The sequence below is a fragment of the Xenopus laevis genome, chromosome 5L (assembly GCF_017654675.1).
Source record: "Xenopus laevis strain J_2021 chromosome 5L, Xenopus_laevis_v10.1, whole genome shotgun sequence".
Lineage (NCBI taxonomy): Eukaryota > Metazoa > Chordata > Amphibia > Anura > Pipidae > Xenopus > Xenopus laevis.
The window spans coordinates 71,414,369-71,428,965 of record NC_054379.1 but is presented as its reverse complement, the minus strand read 5'-3'; the positions used below and the strand labels follow the sequence as shown (position 1 = coordinate 71,428,965).

The following is a 14,597-nucleotide window of genomic DNA, read 5'->3' as shown; positions in this document are numbered from 1 at the left end:
GACCAGACGAAGTGCAATAGATTAGATAGGAATTCCTCAAAATTTAGTCCCAAAAAAACGCTGGCGCCTTTTTTCAGGTTGGTAGGCTGCAAAACTTTAACTTCCCGCCGTATGCAAATTATCCGACGCTAGCGCAACTACGCTCTGCTTGGCAAATTAACGCTAGCGCAACTTCGCCAGAGTTCTGTGCCCTTGACACAACTTCGCATGTTAGTGAATTAGCGTCGTCAGAGCGCATTTTCGCCTGGCGAACTGTTGTGCTGCCTGCGAAGCCGTTGCTGGTGAATTTTCAGCGCTTAGTAAATTTCCCCCTTTGTCTTTTGAGCTTAAAGTTAAATAATCACTTTCACAAATCTATACTATAGAAAATGCTGTTTCCTTTACATCCTTTACATAATACTATACTTAAATGGCCAGTGTAGTTTGAGAGATTTTTGTGAAACTGAATTGCCTTAAATTGCTGCTTTATAAAGCAAGAAAAAGTGTTCTTCAATATCATAATGGAAATTAGATTAATGTAATGTTAACAAAATTCCTTTACTTTATATGCTTTCAATTACCAACTTTTCCTATTTTGAACATGAAGGGACATTAAAGGTTATTGTGTGATTTTGTACTGCATTGATTGTTTTTGCATTGCAAGATTATTTCATCCAATAGATTAAATACGTTAACTGCTGAAGTTTAAAGAAGAAAATGCCGTGCTTCAATTGTGCCAAATAGAAGCCATATGTGTGCTAATCTTGTTCAGAATAGCAGGAATTCCATTCCCATTTGTGATACCAATTTTTTTGAACTATAGCCTATTCAATTAGAGATTTTACAATATTGCTAACCGCCAGGATAGCCAACCTTTTTACCCATTAGCCAAATTCAAACATTAAAAAAGTTGAATAGCAAAACAAGCATGCAAAACATCCCTGGGTACCAAATAAAGGATGTGATTGGGTATTTGGTAGCCCCTATGTAGACTGGCAGCCTACAGATGACTCTGTTTGTCAGTAGGGATGTCGCGGACTGTTCGGCGGCGAACTTGTTCGCGCGAACATCGGCTGTTCGCGTCCGCCGCAAGTTCGCGAACGTCGCGCGACGTTCGCCAATAGGCGTTCGCGTCAAAATCGTTCGACCATTCGACCATTCGATCGCTAAAATCGAACGATTTTCGTTCGATTCGAACGAAAATCGTTCGATCGAACGATTAAAATCCTTCGATCGTTCGATTTTCGGATGTTCGAAGTTCGCGAACTGTTCGCGAACTGTTTGCATTTTTTGCCGGTGTTCGCGAACCGCGTTCGCGAACACATTATCCGCGGTTCGCTACATCCCTATTTGTCAGTGCACTTGGTTTTTATGCAACCAAAACATGCCTCAAAACCAGGAATTCAAAAATGAACACCTGCTTTAAGGCCACAGGGAGCAACATCCAAGGGGTTAGTGGGCAACATGTTGCTCATGAGCCACTGTTGGAAATCACTATACAAGTTTCCTAGTTGTTAATTCCTGAGAACATTAAAACATTTTTTAATGTACATGAGTTTCATGTAGGCTTGCATTCTGATAAATTACTCTGCAGTGAGAATAGATCTGATGCATTTTCATCTTGATTGACTATACTAGCAGACTTACAGGTTTTTGCCATGTAAAAGGAAGGTAAAAAAATAATGCAGAAAAAACAGAAGAAGCTTTATCCTGGACGCGCTCACCTTAGTGTAAGCAAAGCGAGATTCCGTGCAGATATTGGAAACTCCAGAGCAAAAGCACTGATCACACCCTTGGGGATTATCCTTCTGGAGGTTGAAGTAGCCAATCTTGCACTGGTCACAATTTTGTCCTTCAACGTTATTCTACAAGCAACATTTATTAGTTAGCAGTCAGCATGGGTAATTATTGTTTATACAGTTATATGAAACAGATAAACGGATAGCAAATAAGATTTTTTCAATTCTTTCAATTCTCTGTGACAAAAAACAGTAGCTTGATGGTAACTAAACAGCATAAATCCTACTGGGATTATATATATATATATATATATATATATATATATATATATATATATATATATATATATGTTTAAATGTATTTAGTAGACTAAAGGGCTTGTTTACATATGTTGAGCGTGCAATTTACAATTTTTGGCACCAATTGCTGTGTTTTTACCCACAAGGGGAGATGTGTCTGACGCAAATTTTTGGCGTCACGATTATGTCATTTACAATGCATGATTTCAAAATGGCATCTGCAAATTACACTTTATATGCAAGTAAACTGAGCCAATTGACACTAGATTCTATGGACACCCATAAGCCAGCACTGTATAGAGATATGATGTGATCCATTGGTACACATGATGGATCCATTGGCACAAATCCTCTATCTATGTTGTAATCATGCAACTTCAGTGCTTTCTATGTAAACCATGTTGTCTTTAATATAAGGCAAAAATGTGTATGTGGGTGAAAGTGTTAATAAGTAGCTTCATGTTGCCATGATATATTTTCATCAATAGTATGACATATGAGATAGAAGTGCCTACTCATGAATACATCATAGATGTACACTACCCTGGTGTTTCTTCTACACTGACTCAACCTGATTGCTGACTTGATAACAAGAAAGCATGTTTACCTATTGTATGAGATTCCCCTGAAGTCAGAAACCTTACAGATGGGGAGATTGAAACGTGCCATAGCATCTTGCAGAAAGGTAAACATTTCTCAGCTACTTGTACAAGTTACAGTACGGCACAGCAATTTTTACTGAATCATCAAGTAGTATTCCTCATTCCTCATTATAATATATTATATTGTTGCTTTCATTGTCTAGTCTTCAAAAAACTAATCATGCTTAGTTTTTGGTGTGTCTCAGACAGTAAATATGAAATACAGCATATTAGCATTTACTGACCTTGCAGATGCACGGATCAATGCATGGATCTTTATTTGAGCTGCCAATTAAACTGCAGTTGCACCTCACACACTCCGGATAACCAGTGTAACCCACGGCGCATTTATCACATCGCTCCCCTGCATAGCCAGGCTTGCAATGGCAGGCACCAGGTAGCATTCCTAAATCAATGAGACATATATTAAATATATATAGTTACTTTCTTATGTTATACTTTAACATGCATAATAATTATATGTGAACTAAGTCTTATTTTGAAATTGTTTCCCAAAAAAACAAAAGCCCCCTGCTGGAATCACACTTTCCATCTAACTATACATGTATGCTAAGAGGGTTTAATTGCCCCTCACATGCTGAACTTCCAGGGCTGAATCACTTTCATGAAGGGCATGGTTTATACTTATTTCATAAAGACACCATTCAAATGATAAGGAGTGGGTTCAACTAAATATATACTGATGTGGCTGATGTGTAAAAGCAGAATGAGCATTGTCTGTTTTAGTTGAAATGTATTTCTACTTTGGACTAAAGCACATTGTTTGGTTTATATATGCAACCCCAAAACCTCCCATTGCCATGGTTCTTATAATACAGGAGTATGCAAAAATATGTACATAGTAGCCACCTAGCCAGCAATCAGCTTTTCATTTTGCTTCTTTCTCATACACTTTCTTTTTTGCATTAGATATACCTAGATGGGCGATTACCCTTTTAAGTGCTTGGCTCAGACATCTAGCAGACTTTCATTTTCCAACAAATGAACTTTTTTTTCCTCATAACATGCACACAGAGAATGCATACTTTTTCATAATGTGTATGATATATATTGCTTTCCATTTGGAACTTTACAGCAGATTACTGCTTGAGTGATCATTTTCCTCACACATTTGCTCGGAAAGCACTTTATTTATTGCACTTCACAAATATGTAAAGGAAATGGCCTTTTCAATGCATATTATAAAATTATGTTATGAAATCTCCATTGAAATGCATATTCTACAAAAGGGGTTTTAAATGGCAGTTTATGTAGCACATTTTATGATACTGCGCTGCCCTATAAGCTTTTATTCCTGGGTACACCTAATGATATCCACTGAGAATGAACATAACAATAGGTTGTCCTTTTCAGGCAAATTACTGTATAATACAGATGAGAAAAAATACAAATGAAAATATCCTTAGCCTTCTTATAAAGTATTTCCATATAATTGGGCTGTGGAAGCAAATCATTTTAGCTATTGGCAAGGTAATGCAGTTATCAATTTCCAAGCAATATAATATCGTCTCAGAGGGAAGGGAAATAGGTTTTTAATTCTAAGGAAAAAGTCAGATTTGCATAAACAATCCTTTATGTGCAGGAACTGTATTCGCAATCATAAAGAAAGATACTCTTTCATGGAGTGCCTAGAACAGTTGTGAGTATATGTGCAACAGGCATTCTCCAACTAAATTTTGAGCAAGAGGTTTCAGATGCTTTAAGATCTAATTTCCAAAAGCGTAGGCAACACACCTGGGGGTGTAGTTCAAAGTAGCTGGAGAATGCTTAATCCTTGTAATCGATGAAGCTGGAAATTGTGTAATTTAGTTATTCATTGGATGCTGAGCAATATAGTTTTTGCGAAGTATGTTACTTCATCCCTTAAATGACATGTAAAACCTACATTCTCCTACCATGTATATAAGCTGGATACATTTCCCCCACTATCAAGAATTCAAGAATGCAGGCTTACACAGGCAGAACTTACTTTGAAAAAAAAAAGGATTCTGTCACAGGAAAACAAAACATTTTCTTTTTTCAAAACGCATCAGATAATAGTGACAGATTTTTTATATTTAATTTTGAAATCTGACATGGGGATAGACATGTTGTTAGTTTCCCAGGTGCCCTTAGTCATGTGACTGCTCTGATAAACTTCCGTCACTCTTTACAGCTGTAGTGGAAGTGTTATCACCCCTTTTCATTTACCCCCCCCAGCAGCCCATCAACAGCCCAGTAACAGCCACTGGTTGGTATGAGAAGAGCATTCAATAACAAAAATCCAAGTCCCACTGTGAATCTTCCAGTTACATTGAGTAAGGGAAACAAAAGCTTATCTGAAAGTGTTCCATAATGAAGTGCTGGTTTTATCTGAAAACACAGGATCAGCCAAAATGACCTGAGGTAGCTGCCTACAAACCAATCTTACAACATAATAAAATATATTTGTTGGTTCAGGAATAAAATTATATACATAGTGGAATGAATTGTTTGCTGTCAAAACAGTGTAATCTAGAAATAAAAACTACACCATAAAAATCATGACAGACTCCCTTTAAGCTGACCTCAGGAGAGGAAAGTAGGATAAAGAAATAGGAGCATGCAGCTTGAGCAGACTTTCTATTGGAACCAGCAGTGCCATCTTTTCATTGGCTGCTAGACTGGAGGACGTGTTGAGCAATCTGAATTAAGAAGAACTGAACAGGTTCAGAAGCCAGCAGCCAAAGTAAGTGGTTAAGTTGATGCTGCAGCATTACTATTAACCTTTTAACAACCAGAGAAGCAGGTATTAAAAGATTTTAAACAGGCTGTTCACAGATTAATTTTTTTTTCACATGTCAAGGTTTTGCTTTTATTTTTTTAGCTGTAACTGATTGAACAAATTCACGCATTGACTGGTTGATATGGGTTACTGCCCAGGACCAAATGTATTCAGTGTTGTTAATAAGTTTCCTTAGGATTTGGTATGCATCATATGGCACCCTATGAACATGGTAGATGGAACCAATACATTTTTAATTTTTGAGTAAGATTAAAAGCTAGTCAAACAACGCAGCATTTAACCTTGTGCTAATTACAAATGTGCCAGTTAAATAGTTATATTTAGCCAGTTTAATTATATGGCTTCAAAAGCTGAGACAGCATATGATAGATAAGTTCACTTAGATAAATTTCTTTTCTAATTATTTTGAACTAAAATGATTTCCTTTAGCATTCAGACAGTGCTAATGATCCTTCACAACCTACGATAAGCCTGTATTTTTTTTTATAGTAAAAAAGGTCACTAAGTTCTACTATTTCTTGAAATAAAACTTAAAGCCATTAAACCATGTATGGAAACTGGCATTGAAAAACTGTTTTCAGTGTGCATTAGCTTTGTGTGTTTTAAATTGTGAGTAGCTTATTGAACTCAGGTACATAGTTTCATTCACTAGTAGGTTTGCTTATAAAGTAAATCTGATAAAGCTGTGTTAAGCAAGCCTTCCTATATGTGCTACACTTCATTGAAGGTATTCATCTATTCCACATCAGAGTATTCATTATTTTTAACTGACAATATTTTTTTTTAATTAAACATATCTATCTATAATCTCAAACAGACCCTTACCCCATGGAGCTTGTTTTTCATCCTTCACACAGATATCATGTAAAGAGCCAATGAAATCACAGATACATGCTTGGCAGGGATAGTGTTGAGTTGGTAAAACCTTAAAAACATGAAAAGCATGAGACCAGTAGTTAATATTTTCTAAGCTTTGTTTCATTCACTTAGTCTAGATAATAGCTTATATATATATATATATATATATATATATATATATATATATATATATATATATATATATATATATATAAATGTGTATATATGTGTGTGTATATATATATATATATATATATGTCCAAGGGTACCTGCACTCCAACCACTTATGCTTTCACGGGTGCTTGGTCAAAAAAGTATTGTATAATAATTGAAGGATGGACCAGCACTCCAGTTCAAAGAAATAATCGAGCTTTTATTTATCACCGTGCATCCAGCGTTTTGGCCCGCATAGGGGCCTTTATCAAGGATCCTTGATAAAGGCCCCGATGCGGGCCGAAACGTTGGATGCAGGGTGATAAATAAAAGCACTATTATTTATTTGAACTGGAGCGCTGGTCCATCCTTCGATTATTATATATATATATATATATATATATATATATATATATATATATAAAATCATACATATGGAGTACATTATCATGCAAGACTAATTAATCAAAGTGTGAAATTGTATTATGTTTTTATTTTTTTATATGGATTTATCGAATGCATATATTACAAGCTGAGTGTATTTGCTTTCCATTACGGATGAGTAAACAATTTTGGTTCAATAGTTTTATAATAAAATTCAAGGATTCACCAGTGGTAAAAATTTTCTCTAATCCATACTAGACTTTCATCAGAAAAAAAGTGTTCTGCTGGGGAAAAAAATGTAGACGTCATTACCATCTGATCCTTGCCTTCTAAAACAACCAATGGGAGCCCTCCATGTCAATCTAAGGAGCTGTCCAAGCTTTGAAAGAAATTGGCAACATGGAAGCCTATTTTTTCTATGAAGCATATGAAGTTTAGCATAGTGTATGTATGTATATTTTTATTTGTATAGCGATCCTTGAGGGCATACCACTTAACAGCAAAACAATAAACAACAAACAATGGGTCACTGCAATAATAAGTAACAAAAAGTGCATTATTAGAAATACAATTCATGTAAATATATGCAGGGCTTACAGTCTAAATGGGAGGGTAACTAATGGGAGGGTCTGGTAACAGACACATTTCAGGGGGTATTAAAGTGCTGTAGGTTACAGTGTGTGACACTGTCATATAAGTGCCAGTTCCCAGTTCAAGTGTTATCCAGGTGCTCCCAGAGGTAGTCTTTGAGTTTAGTTCTAAAGACAGTGAAGGAGAATTCTCTCCAGAGATTCAGGAATGGCATTCCAAATATAAGAAGCAGCAAGACAGAATGGTTTGATACAGGAAACAGCAGTAGTAGTGGGGTGTGCAACCAAGCGCTTGCTCTGAGAGGAGCGAAGGTTTCATATAGAGAAACAAGAGATGAGATGTAGTTAGGTACAGAGGAATGATGGTACTTGAAGGTTATGAGGAGGGGTTTATAAGTTATTCTTTGTTTTACAGGAATCCATGATAATGACTTTAACAGGGTAGGGGCCTGTACCCTTTTGGATGAGAGCAGGAGTATTCTAGCAGCAGACTGTAGGGGGGAGAGATGGGAGTTAGGGAGGCCAGTCAGTAGAAGGTTATAGTAATCTAGTTTGGATAGGATGAGAGCATGCATGAGCATCTTGGCAGTAGCAGGTGAAAGAAAGGGACGGATTTTGGCAATATTGCGTAAAAAAAAGTGACAGGTTTTGACAGTGGTAATATGATCAGAGAAGGACAGAGAGGAGTCAAAGATTAACCCCAGACAGCGTTCTGAGTTGACAGTGTTAATGAGCATGCCATCAATAGAGATAGTAAATAGGGGAGTAGGACCAGGCTTAGGTGGAAAGATGATAAGTTTAGTTTTTGTTAGGTTGAGTTTGAGGTGGCACTGGTTCATTCAGTTCGAAATTGCTAGGAGGCAGTTAAGAGATTTGAGCCTCTGTTTCAGCTGTCAATGAAGGGGTGGATATTTGGGGTATCATCAGCATACAGATGACAATTAAAGCCAAATAAGTGGATGAGATCTCCCAAAAATAGAGTATACAGGAAGAACAACAACAGACCAAGTACAGAGCCTTGCGGCACCCCTACATTAAGTGGAACTGGAGAAGAGGTTCTGTTAGCATAGGAGACAGTGAATGATCAGTTAGAAAGGTAAGAAGAAAGCCAAAATGGAGCCTGGTTGCAGTTGCCAAGTGAATACAAAATCTGCATCAGGAAAGAGTGGTCAACCATATAAAATGCAAATGATAGGTTAAGGAGGATAAGGATGGAGAAGTGGCCTTTGGCAACCTGAAGGTTATTTGAAAGTCTGCACAAAGCAGTCTCAGAAGGTTCCAGAAGCTAGAGAAGAATTGAAGATGTGAGTAACTAGTGGCGTAAAAATTCTGCAACACAGTTGTGAGTGGGGAGGAAAAGATAAGTTTAGAGAATTCAGAAAACGGAGGGAAGGAATTAAGAAGAATTATGTAGATGGGGACTTAGGAAGGAGGAGCTGGTTTGCATTAGTAGAGGTAGGGATTTGATTGTGGACGGACTCTACTATGTCTTTAAAAAAATCAGCAAAGTCCTGAGGAGAGTGTGTCAGGTTGACCGATACTGTTGAAGAGTATTTTTTATTTCATGTAATTTTCATGTATTTGCCTTCATCTGACTCTTTCCAACAGGTTAACTATTACTTGGTTAGGCTACAATTTTATTCTTACTGCTACTTTTTATTACTCATCTTTCCATTCTGCCCGCTTCTTATTCATATTTCTGTCTCTTATTCAAAACACTGACTGGTTTCTAGGGTAATTTGGAGCCTAGCAACCAGAAACTTTCTGAAATTACAAATCGAGAGCTGTTGAACAAAAAACGAAATAATTAAAAAAACACTAAAAATAAAAAGTAGACAACAAATGCAAATTATGTCAGAATATCAATCTCTACATCATACTAAAAGTGAATTTGAAGGTGAACTACCCCTTTGCTAAATAATACATTAATCTTATGATTACTATTAAATTCCTCTTTTTTTCTGCTTTAGAGAGTTTTTTATTGAATTGGCTAATATAATGTAAAGCATAATATACCCCTTTTGGCCGGTAGAAGCGGTCTATACATGTCTCACAGTTAATTCCAGCTGTATTACTTGTGCAGTTAATGCACACTCCACCACCAGAGTAGTTTCCGTGAATGTCCAAACTGAGGCGCTTGTCTGCTACTTGCTGGTCATAATAACATTCTTCACTCTTCCAATGGCAGTTGCAGGCTGTAACAATGCAAAAATGTATAAGTAAACAATCAAGCAGAAGGGGTTTTATCTATACAGGGGCACCTACTAGATCTGATATACAATAGGGATGTGCCAAATCCATAATTTTTAGACTGGATTTTTAATTTGAACGAAACCCCCCCAAAATTACATCACTTTGAAAAAAATGGAACAGCTACAGTGTCTACTATTTTAATGTCATATGAAACTAAGGGTTCCTTGTGTCAGGTGTCCCCAAGGCCTTCAAAATAAAAACCTTGCTTCAGGGGCCATTTGCACTTTAACAGGAACTTTAGCCTTAGTGTTCTATATAGAAGAAATCTACAAACCTAACAGAGGTGAAATGGAAAACTGCTCTTCATTATTTAGTTTTTTAATTGTTGTTTATTTTAGTTTTTTAATTTATTTGCATTTCTCTTTTGACTCTTTCCAACTTTCAGATGGTTGTCACTGACCCCATCTAAAAAACAAATGCTCTGCAAAGCTTCAAATTTATTGTTGTTGGTACTAGATTATTTATCTTTCTATTCAGGCCCTCTCCTATTCATATTACAGTCTTTTATTCAAATCAATGTATGGATTGCTAGGGTAATTTGGACCCTAGCAACCAGCTGAAATTGCAGACAGAGATGCTAAATAAAATGCTAAATAACTCAAAAACAACAAATAATAAAACATAAAGCCCAATTACAAATTATCTCTGAATACGATTCTCTAAATCATACTAAAATTTAACTCAAAAGTGAACAACCCCTTTAAGCAGTTTTCATTCAGTCTTTGCAAAGGGTGTTTATTGCAGTTTTTTTTAACAAATCTCTTATTGTAAATAATAAAGCTGATTACAATAAATACCACAAAGAGCATTATAGAACAATGAATTTCAGAATAAAATGTCAGACTTATTTTACTTTGCATTGACAAATAATCAATTTTGTTGTTTAAGATTAATAGCTGAATACCATGAGTGACTTACGTTCGCACTCGTGTTTCAGAAGGAATGTCCCAGCCTTCCAAGGTTTTTGGTTGAATCCAGGACAGCATTGATCACAACTATCTCCACAGGTATTGTGCTCACATTCACAAGATGATTTCTACAGTAATTAAGGAAAAAAGTAGTACGTAACTATGCAAAAATAAATCATCTGCTTATTAGTTTAATAAGGTGCAATTTATCACATTTACCCAATATACAACATATCAAAAAAACCCATAAAATTATGTATGTAGTTCTTGTTTTTGTAAGTCATATAACCTTTCCTATATTTTCATCTTTGGGTACTGTTATTGACATAACCATTTCTTATTGTAGAAAACATGATGGATCTTCATATTCTCTTGAGATACCCAAATGTGATCTTCCATTGAAGCAAGGCTTCCTAAAGACTTTAATTGAAAGTACTAGTTATTTAAGGTTTTCACATGTAAGTGAAGTATAGCCATGAAGCAGGCGAAACAGTTTGTAGCTGATTTGTAAAGTTCAAATTTGCAAACTGAAAGGCCACTTTTAACTATTTTTAGAAAGCTATATTTAAGCCTAAATTGGACCCATCTGTCAATAAGAATTGACAGAGTTACACATTTTATGTTATGCATGTTGAGATTTCTAGGTAAGGGTACAATTATATCCACTGAAATATTAGCATTGTTCCAAAGGCATTCCTCCAAGTCAAAAAGCATGGATAATAGATATGAATTTCCTGCTGCTTTTTTAATAGATTTAATTTAAAGTATATGAAGGAAAATAGAATGGTAAAGAAAAGGAGACAGAAAAGAAACATAATAGCACAAAGGAAGGTGTACAATATAGAAACAACTAATGTAATTAATTTCAGAGGTCTGACATAAGTGCTAGTAGAGATTGCATCCACCTGTTGTGTGTGTGTGTGTCTTCTCAAAAGGAGAATACTGTATATTTTACCAATGAGAGCCTGATAAAGGAGTAAATTGAATCCTAAAAGTAACATACAATAACTATAGAAGGAGCCCAGAGGCGGGGTTGGTTTACTTTCTAGCATTACAATTTTTTATTCTTATTTGTGCTAATTGTTTTGCTCCTTATGACTTTTATTACATTCCCCCATTTATTTTTTATAGAGAACTACACTGTATAGATTTTCTTAAATCCCTATTAGGGACAGTAAAAGAAATTGATAAGATGGAGTTTCTCCAAAGTGGTAGATAGGAAAAGATTACGTAAAATGATGTGTATTTATGTGCATTTAGGAATAAGAGATATGCAGATATAAATGCAGAGTATTTTTTTAAATGTGTATATTTTTGTAGTTTTATGGTTCTAGAACAAGAGTGTGAATTATAGACAGGGTCTTGCCAGGGTTTGTAAAGGGGAAGAATTACCCGCTCCTCTACTAAAAATATACTGTATATATTTATCCCTTTAAATTCGGTATAACATATTTTAAAGTATGTCGCTAAAAAAAAAAAAACGCGAATTTACCGTGAAATTTGCAAAACGGCGAAAAATTCACGAAACGGCGCCGGTGTCTCGTTTTTGACACCGGTTTCCATTTTTTTGACATAAGCACAAATTCGCTGGCGAAAATGCGCCAGCATCCAAAAAAACTGACCCTGGCATCCATTTCTTTTTGACGCCGACAAATTTTCGGTTTCCCGAATTTAATAAATAAAATCCAAATAAATGCCAAATAAATTCGCCCATCACTACTAAGCGATCAAGTGATTGAGTCCAGAATGAAGAAGCAAGGAGATGGGGTTGCACTTGGATAAGCAGGACCTGTAGGTCACGACTGGGGTGGGAGGTCTCGAGATGGCAGCCCCAATTAGCCCCAGAAACCCTAATCTGACACTTTAAAGCCCTGTGGAATATGTTAAGATATCCCTGAAATAGTATAATGTAGTAAGTGACATCACTGCTACATTAACAGAAGGCTAAAATTGGAACTCAGCAAATCATGTTATTTCTATTTTGACAAACCCTATTTTAATAAGGAAGATATCCTATATTTATATCTAAAGCATGCTTATCAAACTAATGAATACTGAAAGAAACATGTAATAAATTCCTGAAATACATGTGTACCTGATGATGGTTCTTAAATAACATTGCGAAGGCTTGTATTTTCCATGTTCAGCAGAAATATAATAAGCACCTTGTCATGTGTTTTTTACTGATTTATATGATGATCACATAAAAATATCTGTTTTGGCAAGTGCATTCCTCTGGGTTACAATATTACATTATTTTTAAAAATGTAATTTATTTCATTTAATTTGATGTACTTACTTTGGTGGCTGGATTAAATGGGCAGGATCTTGCATGACCATAACAGATGCACATTCCACCCACAGAAATATCTTTTATGGAATAGAAATACTGTATAAAGAGGATGATAAGCATAACCATGTATTAAAAAATATGCTGAAATATGGCATCATTAAACAAGAAGCTGTCTCTACTGTGCCAAACGCTATCTATTCTCTCTTCTGAACAAAGTTTGCAGAAACTAACAACACTTCTAAAAACCCCATAGGAATACAGTAAATAGAAAGCAGGTGAGTTTTTCTAATTTTGCACTTTGATATATCTGCCCCTTAATCACAAAGAGCCAAACACATTGGGAAGATTTATCAAAATGTGAAATTAGAGCTCTCCACAAAAATAACACTTACTTTCACCTACTGATAAATATGCTTCTAAAATCCCATATGAATGAATACAAAGTGGGTGTATTTTTCTGTGGTGAGCTCTAATCTCGATCTCACTGCATGCTTCCTAGCAATGTGATTATTGCTGGCATAGTCCATATTCATCAACTATATATTGAACTGGTCATTGTTTCAGACAGTGGGGTAGATTTATCAAAATGTAACATTAGAGCTCATCACAGAAAAATTCACTCACTTTAGGATTTTTAGAATCCTATTTAATGAGTGAAACTTAGAGTTCACCATTTGATACTGTAAATACAATTCTAAAAAATCCCATAGGAATAGAAAGTGAGTGAACTTTTTCTGGTGAGCTCTAAACTCATATTTTGATAAATCTGCCCCAGTGGGTCTGAGATTTTGATCTCCAGTGCATTTGATTAATATTGATATTCCTAGATGATTGGTAATATTTTATATTTGGTTTATAATAATTTAATAAATAGCTAGGTCTTTATGGATCAATCTACAACCAATGATAGCTCTGCCACTGTGTGATGATCTGCTATTTGACACTAGACTTGAGTTCTGGTATACTGCTCAATATAACTTGTGCAGACCCTTGGAAATCAAATGCATGCTTCTGTGTTACTCATAAGCCAACATACGAAAGCTACACATACTAACCAGAATTTCCATTCACATTTGATATGGATTGCTCAAAATGAACATGATGGGGTCACAATTTTATGTAGGAAAAATGTTATATTCCGTTATACTTACCCTTCTTGTAACAATGGGGTCTTTGTCTCTGTAATTGCTCTGGGATAACATCATCAAATCAGCATTTAGAGTCCGAATACGCTGTAAACTTAGTCGAATATATCGTGCTGATGTGAATTCAAGGAGTTCTGGAGAGGGATCTTCTGCACTTGGTCTTCCAGTTATAAGTGAAGTAAATATCTAAAAAAAAATCAAACATATCAGCAATTATTACATGTCACCAAATGCAATATTATACTATGGCTTGTTATTTAACACTACATTAGGATACTGATTGTATATGCTGATTTATTTGTAAGTAACACAGGTGTCCCAGTTGGGCCTGGATGGCCATGGTTACCTAAATTGGCCAAGAATATCAATATGCAAGCAAGCAAGTATATTTTTATAAATAAATACATATCTTAGGCACTTTTTAGTAAAGTTGCAGATCTTCAGCTCCCAGCAAGAATGTTATATGTAAATGTATGTCATTGGCATAGAAAGTATATATATTTGCCTGTGCTTTAATGAGCACATTTTTAATGTACTTTTGGAACTTCATTTGAAATTATGCTAAAAAT

The 14,597-nt window shown here is 35.5% G+C and overlaps 1 protein-coding gene across 1 annotated transcript in view; it reads right to left on the bottom strand.

Annotated features, from left to right (window-relative positions):
• LOC108716137 (laminin subunit alpha-2-like) overlaps positions 1-14,597 on the bottom strand; it is a 433,274-nt gene that overhangs the window by 283,678 nt on the left and 134,999 nt on the right. The window contains exons 5-11 of the mRNA XM_041562932.1: positions 14,035-14,214; positions 12,890-12,979; positions 10,601-10,718; positions 9,446-9,624; positions 6,270-6,369; positions 2,905-3,065; positions 1,704-1,844 (exon numbers count right to left, since the gene is read on the bottom strand). Coding sequence (XP_041418866.1) covers positions 1,704-1,844; positions 2,905-3,065; positions 6,270-6,369; positions 9,446-9,624; positions 10,601-10,718; positions 12,890-12,979; positions 14,035-14,214 — 969 coding nt within the window. The remainder of the gene's footprint in view (positions 1-1,703; positions 1,845-2,904; positions 3,066-6,269; positions 6,370-9,445; positions 9,625-10,600; positions 10,719-12,889; positions 12,980-14,034; positions 14,215-14,597) is intronic.